This window comes from Neolamprologus brichardi, chromosome 10 (assembly GCF_056152115.1).
Source record: "Neolamprologus brichardi isolate AB-2024 chromosome 10, ASM5615211v1, whole genome shotgun sequence".
NCBI classification, from domain to species: domain Eukaryota; kingdom Metazoa; phylum Chordata; class Actinopteri; order Cichliformes; family Cichlidae; genus Neolamprologus; species Neolamprologus brichardi.
In genome coordinates this window covers 13,237,959-13,249,541 of record NC_142113.1, presented here as the reverse complement: position 1 = coordinate 13,249,541, position 11,583 = coordinate 13,237,959, and the positions used below count along the sequence as shown (strand labels likewise).

The window sequence follows — 11,583 nt, the reverse complement described above, 5'->3', positions numbered from 1 at the left end:
TAAAAACAGCTACAATCAAAAATGAGGCACTTTATAAAATACTATATATATATATATATATATATATATATATATATATATATATATATATATATATATACACACATATATATATATATATATATATATATATATATATATATATATATATATATATATATATATATATCTAGGCTAAATAGTATTAATCAATATATGAATACTGTATATTTTGTATACCATTGTAATGTGTTACTTTATATAAGAGTTGTGTTAACTGTTATGCAAATGAGAAAAAGTACAGCACGTACTATAGTTTCTGTTATTCTATACTATAGTATGCACTATAGTATAATATACAGTTATAGCAGAAAAGCTCAGTTGCAAAAAGTGTTTACACTTTGATGTTCCCAATGATTTTGTGCTACACCATTGTTCAAAATGCAGAATGTAAATAAAAATAGGATTCAACAAATTGTAAAGCTCATAAACCCGAATTTTATTCACAGCAAGGCTTCATCAGCTCATTTGGAATTTGATGCGTTGCCGCCATCAAATTCAAAATGAGCTGCTGTTTTAATTTAAAAAGTACCTTTTCTCCATTTGAACACTTGATTTTTTTCCCTATATTCTAATGTGAGTTAAAATTTGGGTTTATGAGAACTGCAAATCATTGCGTTCTTTGTTTTTTTTTATTCACACAGCCTTGTAATATTGTATATGATCTGTCCTCATAAAAGCATGAAGGGACTGTTAGGGACTCCAAAATTCATTCTTTTCCTAAGATATTTACTGATTTTGTTTTCTTTTATACACTAATTACAAAGATGGCTTACATTTTGATTTAACTTACTATTTTCAACTGGCTGTGTGGCGTTGGAATTGTGTAATTTGACAGTCATGTGTCAGTCTCAGCCAATGTTATCAAGTGGAATTGGGGGATAACTCTAGCGCTCAGATTCATTAGAAAGCTGTCGCGTGTGCTCAGTTCATGTGTAATAACTGCTTACATAGCGATTCTTCTCAGTTAAACATAAAAAAGAGCTAGAATGGACTATTCATAATTTGGACAAAATTTGGTATATCTGTTGTTTTTAAATTAAGTCTGACATTTTTTCTTCTATGCCAAAGCAGACAAGCAAGAATATTAGGTCAATCTGGTCATTTTAATCAAGTGTTTCGCTCATTCATGGTTAATGAATTGATTTTTGAGCATCTATGTAAGTTTTTTTCTGTATAATTGTGACATCAATCACTTTCATAAAATGCCTGTATGACAGCGAAGGCTTTCATGTGACTTCTTCTGCTGGATTTATGCTGTAAAACAAATACAGCATATATGAGTCCAGTGAAATTACTTTTCTTATGCCAGCTGCAGCTACTGAAGGTTATTAAACTGTCACTTAGGTTTGGGAATAAGGATGAAGGGGATCATAAGTTTCCTATCAAACCCTGAATACCACATAGTGTATAAGTAAATCCATTAAATATCCCAAAATACCACAGAGGAGCTTTCACTAGGCTTTAACAATGGCTACATTTTGAAAACGAACCACATGGCATGATGGGACATGTTAAGTTTATGCGGCTACATAAACATATATCCTGTGTGAGTGCACATGTGGAGCTTTGGGGATAAAGCTGAATTCTGTGTGAAAAAACACAGACTTTACACTCTAATGCATTTCACAAAGATTGCATAAGCTATGTGGGATTTTCATACAACCACTTCCCTATTGTCTGCAAAAAACTGACAGGAAACTGTGTTTTCATCTCTATGGCGCAAATCCATTGCCAATTCCATCCACCACCCCAGAAAGAAGCACATTTTGAAGTCCTTCGGTAGCACAAAACCAGCGATCAATAAGTGTAAAGCCTTTTTTTTGCAACTGTGTATGATAAATCAAATACATTTACAGTGGCAGGGTGTGTACGTGTATGAGCCCTCTGCCAAACTGCGTTTTCCTTCTCGGTTTGATGATCCTTTAACTTACATGGACAAAGGATGGTGTAGCATAAATAGTAATACAAAGGCAAAAACCACAGGATCCAATAATTAACACTCATTAAAACTCAGCTGAGATTGGTTCATTATAGCAGCTGCCACTTGAAATCTTGAGACACAAGATTCCAATAGACTGGCTCAAACATCAATTAAAAGCAAATAAGGACATTTTTCGAGATTCCCTGAAAGTGTTTTTGAAATACGAGCGTTAGCAACATGATAATATAGATCAAGTAGGCAAAAAGAAGAACAGGCTGTCCATGAATGTCATAATGGCCACCTGTGAGCTCACACCATTACACACCGAACTGTCATCCTTTATCTATATGAAGTTAAACGATGATCAGATGTTCATTTTTTATTATTAAAAACAAGGTTAAAAAAAAGAAACTTCTTCCTTACCCTGTGACTGTGTGTTGTGTATATGTGTGTGTGTGTCTGTGTGTCTGTGTGTGTGGTGTGTTTGGCACACGTTTGGTTGACAGAAAACAGCAGACGGGATGGGGATGAGTTTTCCAGGGTTTCAGTGTTCAGACTCCAGTGTACAGTTCTGTTGTGGCAACAGATCGGGCTGCCACCCCTCCCCTGACGGACTGTCACTCTAAGATCCAAGACGAAGATGGAGATCAACAGTCTGGGAGGAAAGAATCAAAGATAGGCGTGAGCTTCAATCGTATACCACAGCTTGTTGGTGTTGTTCCCACATCATCATAATCAATGTTGTTCCAGGTTCAACATTGCAAGTGACCAATCACATTGTTGTGACGTCATACTTTTTGCAAGCCAAGCCATTCATTCATTTATGACATTCCAATGTTGCAAGGACAATATGTATAATGCTTATTGTTTATTAAAGAATAGTATCCTGAAATGAACAGAGGCGGTTTCTCGCACGTTAAGTAGATTCTTTTTTTAAGGTGTTTTTTTCCAAAGTCGCAAAAGTATGATGTCACAACAATGTGATTGGTCACTTGTAATGTTAAACCTGGAACGACATTTATTATGATGATGTGGGAACAACACCAACACGAGGATATCAGATCATCCTTGTTTTTATTGCTCCTTATTGTGCTTTATTTTTAAAGTATATATACTCACCACAATTTACGTAATAATCAAAGTAAATTAGATTTAAGTCTCCACACAGAAAATGTTAGAGAAAGCAAGGCAGCTCATGCTAGGTGATCTATTCACCAAAGCATATTGCTTTTGTTTAATCTAGAGCTCCTGCTGGCTGGTTGGGTAAATATCACATGACCCTAGATATCTTTCTAAAAGGATTTTCTGATTGGTTTCATGCACGCTGTTGCAGATGTCAATATTATGTGTCTCTGTGTCAAGCTTTATCAGCTCCAGGCATTTTCATATGTTTCTTCCCTTTATGATCCACCTGAGCAACGAGAAGTCACTGCCCTGACTCTGATCCTGTCAGGAAAATGAAGTCAGCGGCACTGCCAAGCAAACATCTTGGGTTTATCGCTTGTGACCTACAGAAAAGGATCCCGCGAAATAAATTCATTAAAGAATATTCTCGCGGCGCAACCGCAAATACTTAATCAAGATAAGCTCGGAAAGGAGCGCAAATAAATGAAAGTGCGGTTTGAAAAGCTATGAGTCAGTCTAACCACTTGCCCCGTGCATCATTAGTGTCAAACGTCTGTCTGCCGCCTCAACACTCTGGCCGTCTCTACCCAGGTATGCTTGCAGCTTTGTGCACTAGATTTCTGTTTTACCATTCAGCTGATGAAGACGAGCTTTTGCTTCATTTCTTAAAATCTTTAGGTGAACACAGTATATTATATAGGCTGTGTTTGCTTTCATACAGTTAGGATTAGAGCCCATGTGTTTTAATTATTACTCATTACAGTTTAATATTGTTTTAACTGATGATTAATTGAGGTTTAATTTCCTTTTTTGCCTTTAAATAGAAAACCAAACTGGCTGCCAGTTTATAACGATCACGTGCTACATGTTCAGACATTTTCATAGCATTGGATAAATGCTCTTTATCTGAATAAATAAAATGCGCGCATGTGATTGGTCCTCTCACAAATATTAATTATTAATATTAACCTTTTTATTTATTTTTTATTTTTCACATGCAGCCTTTAACGGTTTAGTTCTTGACATGCGCATGTCAAGAATGTACAGCCATCAAAAATCATATTCAGTCTCTAACCGTTTAATAACTGTCATCTGAGCAATGTGAGGGAAACCTCGAAGCTGCCATGTGAAATGCAACAGCCAACAGGACACCCACACATAAATATAAACACCTTGCTTGCGTTCTGTCCCCTCTACCTCCATTTATGTGAAATGGCTCATTACCAGCAGACAAATCAATTGGCTCTGCTCTCTGAACACCCACTTGCGATAATAAGAGACTCTACAGACAACCCACAGACTGGAAATATGGCGCTGCCCACCAGCTTGAAGCCAAGGTACACATCAGTAAAAGATGAAAGGAGAAAGAGTGACTAAGACCCAGACATGAGCTCTGTCTGTGGATTATGCACTCACATGAAAAAGTTTTCGCTAGACAAATATGATCAGGAATCATATTTTAACTTGTGTTTTTGCCTATTTAAAAACAATAACATATTCTTCTTGCTCTCATTAAGCATCAAAGATTAGGGCTGATCTAATCTTTTCATAATTAAATGACTTATATTATTCTGGTGTTACGATATTTATTGTCTTAATAGAGATCAAGAGAAGTACAGTTTGGGCCTTTTTAGCTTAAATGATTGGGATTGTTTTTAACTATTTGATTGACAGTAAGTAGATATTTTCCTCCTCAGTTTCAGAAATCACAGCAAAAATCATTTCCAGATTTGAATTATTCTCTAAATTGAAGGAAACAACTGCAGTGTCAAACACACTTAGTCGTTTAGCCTTGAGGCCAAAACTGACAAAACAGAAATCTCCAGCCATGATATAAAAAGAATTATAAATGTATCCGCAGAATATATATTTAATTTTCTTAACACTAAAGATCTAATCATAACTTATCACTCTACAAGTAATAAATAATTCAACATGAACTGGCTTTGTAGTGCTTACCTTGACCATCTTTTCTACTGTTCTGGTGTGCTCTCAATTCTTCTGATTTATAGAAATCAATACTGGCGTAAGTGTTGAGGCTGGAGCCAGCACTGCTACCCATAGCGCTTCCTCCCATGTTGTAGGCAGAAGAGGTGTGCTCCACTCCAGCTTGAGGGCTCTCCTTAATGGCCAAGTCAAGGTCAATATAATTAAGGCCTTGTTCTCCAGATGAGGTGGAGGCTTGAGGTGGAGGTGTGGCAGACATACTAGCAGCCTGCCCGCTCTCCCACAGTGAGCAGTCCAAACCATGCCGATGGCCCACTGCCTGGCTGCCCTCTGGGAAGAGGGAGGTAGAAGAGGATGCGTGGCGTGGTAGTGAGGGAGGTGAATTAAATGTCTCTGGGCAGTGGCTTAGGCGTCCCTGCTGGTCACCTCGGACCAGTCTGCTGCTCCGCTCCGGAGACTGGAAGGACTTGACTGGGGAAAAGCCCAAACCTGTCTCCTGCTCCACAGGTAAGGGTTGACCAGAGTGGATGGCAGGTCGTGCTGAAGTGCTGGGATCTGAGGCTTTGCTCTCCGTAAATGGAGGCGGGACTTCTGTCAGCGCTGCTGCTGTCTTTATTTTTGTTCTGTAGCCCACGTTGCCCTCTGCGGCCAGAGGAGAGGACGTGCCGTGCTCGTGTCGGGCCTTAGGGGCAACAGCTGGTGGGCCCTGTTGGGTGCTGAATGTGGATCTAACATGAGTCACTGGTGTTGAGGATTTCCCTAAATCCATGCTGACGTACTCAGCAGAGGTGGACAATGGTGCAGAGAAGCTGCGGGGAAGGTTAGCAGGATTATCATGGCGGAGGAGCGGTTGATTCACGGGTCGGAGCGTTCCATGGATCACAGGACGTTCGGAACCTGCACATCGTCCTTCGCCATATTTACTGTCTTCCTTGAAGACAATACTGACATACTCACCAACATTCTGAGACACTGATGGCGGCAGATTCTCTTTAACCCTGGGCAGCGTGTTTGCTTTAGTAATGTCTGAAGACACGCTGAGGGGACGACCCCGCCTTTGTTGCTTTGGACTCTTACTGCTCGATGCACGTTTTTGTTGGTGACGCCCATCTTTCGTGCTTGTTCCTGCACTCTTGTATTCTGCTCCGGTTCTTAATAAACTTAACCCTCTCCCCGCTGATATGGACTTGTCTTCGAGGCTTTCACTACTGGCAGAGCTAGAGGAGAAAGAAGAGGAAGACATGGAAAGTTGGCAGCTTCCAGCAGCGCCCATTGCAATTTTGTTTCTCTTGCTGTATCCAACTCCTCCTCCCCGTCCAGCACTATCGTGCCCACTGCCATCTTTTTTTCCTTCTCCTTTGTTCAAGTCATCCTCAAAGCGAGTATAGAGAGTGTGTTGATAAGCTCGTGGCAGTGAGAAGTAGGAGTTGAACATTTTTGGTTGAAGTTGGTGCTGTTCAGGATGGGAAGGCGGTGTGCTGCAAGCAGAGCGGCTGCTGACAGGTGAGATGTTCATGTAGTCACTGGCAGCCCGGCTCTCCATGTTGCCCCTGCTATCCCACATGCCTAGTCCATGCAGGTCTGTGGAGCTGCTGCTATTGGGAGACATGACCATGTAGCCCTCTGAACTGGGCTGGCGGATATGCTGAGGGGGGGACACGCTGTTGTTGGGGGTCATGGCCATGTATTCGTCATCTGCCCCGGGTTTAGTACCGGAGTCAGAAATACCTATTGAGAGAGAAAGTGAAACAGGAGGAGATGTCACTCCAGGCAACATTGACATATAGCCACTATCCACAGCTGCTCCTCTGTCCACTTCTTCCCCACTTTTGTCAGACCTCTTCCTATTCTCCCCTACAAGTTGCCCACCCCTAACTCTCAGTCTGCCTGAATCATGGTGCAAATCAGCTCGCTGTGTGTTAGCGCTCTGCGACATGATGGCGTATTCTTCGTCGTCCTCATCATCTTCATCTTTTCTATGTGGAGTCAGCCGCTCGTGGGACGCCACAGGCAGTGAAGCCCTCTTACTGAGAAGTCTACGTTCTGCCTCTGATTCACGACTGGATGAACGCCGCAGTATCCGTCTGCCTTTGGAGCGATGATGGGAACCAAGCAGACTCTCTCGCTGTCCCATGACGATATAGCTAGAGGAGCCTTCTCCATGTACGTGATGTCCTGACAGGCTTGGTAGGAGCAGAGAGTGCTCGCCGGGACTGGAGCCGTACTCATCTGAGGATCCATAGTCGCTCGGTGAACCTGAAACAGAAACTCTTTGTGATACACGAGGGTAGGAGCAGATCGTCATGCCTCCCACCGCTGCCCCCACTAGTCCACACTCTGAGCCATGACCAGAGCTGGAGGACAGACTCGGCGCAGGGGAAGGAGCAGGGTTAGGTGTGTAACGTGCAAGGCTGAGGGTAATCTTAGCAGGGGTTGGGGCCCGGGTGGGCTTGGGTCTCAGAGTTGGGGTAGTTGAGCAGGATCCATTGAGACTTGGGCTGGAGCTGGCCCACGTCCCTTTGGCACTTGCTCCACTCTCCTCCGACCTGGCTCCGATGCTGGCTGTTCGCGCCCTTGGAAACCCGTGGCGCGATGTAGGTGATGTGCTCGTGCTGCTGCCTCCTGTTCCGGGGGTCTCCGTGCGTGCCCGTCTCGAGAAGCCCACCTGGCTCGGTGGCAGATTTGGGTGATGACGACGGCTCGGGACACTGATGGGATTTGAAGCAGTACCACCTCCACATGATGTTCCCACAGACTGAGATTTACTGCGCTGACGGAACTCCTCACTAAGGGCCTTCATGGCCTCCAGCAGGGTCTCGTGCATGTTCTGAGCCACCACGGAGTCATCCACCTGCATCCAGAACTCTCCGGGGCCAGTAATAGCTGAGCGCCCCACCTCAATGAAGAAAAAATTCTCTGAATGACCACATCTTCGGACATTCATCAGCTGCAACACTACAGAGGCCACATCAGAGTTGAGCTTGACAAAGTTGACTGTCTTGTCAGTTAGGCACAGCCGGTAGATGCCTACTAAATTCCTGGCATGTCCGAGACCTTTAGGCCAAACCTTGACCTGCCACACTTCCTTGAAGGTTGGAACAGGAGATGGAGAGCTACACTCTCCACTGCTGCCATAGTCTTCAGGGGTTTTACCTAGAAAAACAGTAAAGAATAAATAAAACAATTAGGGGATTTAATGATTACACACATACATACAAGAAAAAAAGAGGGGTTTAATTCAAACATAGCCTGCTGAAATACTAACGAAAGCCAAAATGACAGTAATAAGTAATGCTTTGTTACTCTATCGTAAGTAAATTGCCATATGGAAGAATACTGCCAAACAGCTGTGCTGCAGCCAATTCATCACCATCACTTTTAAGCTACAGCTCATAATTAATTAAGCCTTAAAAGCTATAGAAAGCATCCACTAAAAAGCATCATGCTCAACTGTGATACAAGACATTGTAATTCTGCTCAGTGCCAATCAAATAACAAATTGCAGAATCCCCCTCCCCGCCCCAGCCCCCCTCTCACAATCAGTGTTATTTTCAGTAAACAACAAACAATCTGCTGGTTTGCTACAATCCACCAGAGAAAGAGAAAATATTAGCAATGAACTCCACAGAAATTATTATAAGACATAATATATTAATGTGCTTCAATCTATCTCTCTCTGTTTTTTTGTTTTGTTTTTTTGCAAGACTCTCGCCTAATTACGATCAGCTGCACATTAAAATTAAAATAAACAGACATTGTTTTATTGTGACTGTGCCTAAGCCATACCCTGAACAAAATGGGGGTCTTCTGTGCTCTAATGTGTGTCTGTTAAGGGTTCCACAACCACATATTAGAGCTGGGCAAGCCCATCAGTCTCAAATAACTGAAATGCAAAGGGAGAACAGGCAGGGAGGGTGGGTGGTGGTGGTGCTCAGCTCCGGCATAAGGATAACAACGTAAACACGAGGATAACCAACAGAAACACAATTTCCAGCGCAGAGCGCACTAACGATGCCATCTCCTCCCTACCAGCAGCAGCACCGCGTAACGCAAATGTAGGTTAGACGAATAGCAGTCGGAGCTGTGCAGAAAAACAAAAACACGGGCTCCAGCGGAGTGCACCGCGATAGGCTGCTACTATATGATGCATCCCTTGGATGGTTGCTATATGCCCACTGCGCCATGCAGAAGCACACCGTCGTATGAAAACGGACTGCATTTTGGTCACAAGAAGAGATCATCTCGTGTTCTTACAGGCGGATGCTGTTTAACGCATCAAATTATGTTTTTGCTGACGGATAATAATCTGCAGGTTGTGACTGTATTAAAGCACTGCTTATTGAGATTGTGCTGCACAAACACACAGCACATGCCGCCCATAGCGTGTCGGTCTAACACGTTCAATAGGATCCACCTGCCTCTTGGTTAAAATACATCACCCTCCAAACTGCATTGCTTACACTATATGGGTACAATTAAAACACAAAAACCTACAAACCTACAAACCTATAAAAAAAAAAAAAAAAAAAAAAAAAAAAATCAAAGAAAATATTCAAATAATTCGAGCCGGTGATATGCAGAGAGACACCCGGATGGCCGAGCCAAAATAGTGTATGGAGAACAAATAGCCTACGGCAGGATAGGCCTGATGCAGAAACAGACAGAAGAAATCACATCACACTTTTCATATCTTACAGTTGCCCTGGAGGTCCAGCATTGCTTGGTACCACTCATTTTGGACCTCCTCGCTGTCTGCAGCGATGGCAAAGCTCTCGCTGCGGGTATAAAGCACTATCATGTGCTTGTTCTTGGAATCTGCCCGCTTGTTGATGTTGAAGCAAGTCTCCAGGTTCAGGACTTTTTTGGGCACAGGTGATTTACTGCGGAATTTCTTCTCGTTCTCGTAGTACTCAAGTCGAGCGGGACCATGCTCCGAGGCCGCCCTCAGCACGAAAAATCGCCGGTGCATTGATTTATGCTTGCGGAGATACCCGCTTTTCTGTACATCTTCATAGCTCTGCGGCTCGGCTGCTTGGTTCTCCATTGCCAAAACAGGCGAGCGATGGTTATTATAAACAATTATTCTCAGGGGGGAAAATAATGTCCATGCGTATTCCTCATTTATCCATCGCAACTACATCCCTCGTCCTCCCCGCGTTCACGTTTAAGTGTCCAGCATGTGTGAGGAGGCGCAGGATGGGGAGAATCAGCCAAGCCAACGCATGTTTTGGGTTTGGTATCATATTGTGAATCCAGCAGCCGCAGGAGGATCCGCGCACCGAGCGTGCACAGCGTCCACCGCCGCTCGTCCCGCAGCCCAGCCCAGTCCCCAAGTCCAACCACGGTGCGGTTCAGCTGCTTAAGGACGTCTCCTCCACCTGTCTGAGGTTGCCCATAGCCACTCTGTATTCGCCACTGTCAGATTAGGCAGGATAATAACGACACCCCCGGTAAAGACTTTCGAAATAAAAGCCTTAGGAATTGAAGGGAGGCTACAACCGAAGCCGCTTATCCATTCGCGCATTTTTATCACTTCTCTTGAAATGATATGGTAAAAACAATAAGTGTGGCCAGCATTCTTTAGTAAGTCTTGGGTTTGTACACTGTTTCCAAATGTTGAACATTAGAGCTGTATTGCCTCATCCAGCATCCAATTTAGTGATTTTCAGTAACTTTGCTGTGCATTACAATTGGTCTAACCTTTACTCCCCCACAGTTTTGGTGGTAATACAGTAACACAGTGAAATGTAACACATTACTGTTACATTTCTCTCTAAGAAACTAATGTAGCTTTGCTGATTTTAAATTCAGATTCACTTTTGTTCAATTGGTTAAATCTAAGAGAGAAGAGCCTACTCCCAGTGCCCTGCTAAGATTATTATTTTTTCCTCTCTGGGCTGCTTTTACACAAACTGTGCCGTTGGCTTTGCAGTAGCACCATAATAAAGATGGTAAGAGAAGGATCTTATGATCTAATATGACCCTTGTAAGCAAAGGGATTTGTGCTGATATGTGGCATATATACGTTTTTATTGTTAATCAAGTGGCATGTGCTTGTCGTATTAACATAAACGTAAAGTTAATTAAATCAGTAAATTTCAATATGCACTAAAACATTACAGATTTTAAATTTTTAAATCTTTCTAAATAATGACCTCAACACAGCTCACCAATGATCGTTTGAGAAAAAGTAACGTGAAGTTACAGGAGCAGTCAACACTGCAGTAGATTCACAGCTGCGTTATATGGATTCTAATATCCTGCTGGTTCAAGAGGACAGTGTTCTGACAAATGTATCGACTGCACTAATGTGAGTTGTATTGTGAAAGACAACCTGCTCTGTTTCCGCTCTCCCCCGCCTCTCTGTGGCTGACTTGACTTGCATCCGTTAGACTGACACCTCCAAGCCGGTGCCAGTCAAATGCCAGGGGTGCTTCGGGGCTGCTGGGGTGCACAGACCAGGAACGCGGCGTTCAGACCACGAACGCTTGGTGCGTGGCGCTGTGTGGACGGTCGGCCAGCTTATATCGTTTCCAGCAGATTTTACC

The 11,583-nt window shown here is 42.9% G+C and overlaps 1 protein-coding gene across 1 annotated transcript; it reads right to left on the bottom strand.

The window, feature by feature from the left end:
- Window positions 1–373: 373 nt before the first annotated feature.
- On the bottom strand, window positions 374–10,440 carry si:ch211-284e13.4 (insulin receptor substrate 1-B). Its single transcript, XM_006802192.2, has 3 exons — window positions 9,731–10,440; window positions 5,048–8,188; window positions 374–2,618 (listed from the first exon to the last, which is right to left on the bottom strand). Exons 1-3 carry the CDS (start codon window positions 10,077–10,079, stop codon window positions 2,611–2,613), a joined length of 3,498 nt encoding a protein of 1,165 aa, XP_006802255.2. The 5' UTR covers window positions 10,080–10,440; the 3' UTR covers window positions 374–2,610.
- Between the last annotated feature and the right edge of the window lie 1,143 nt (window positions 10,441–11,583).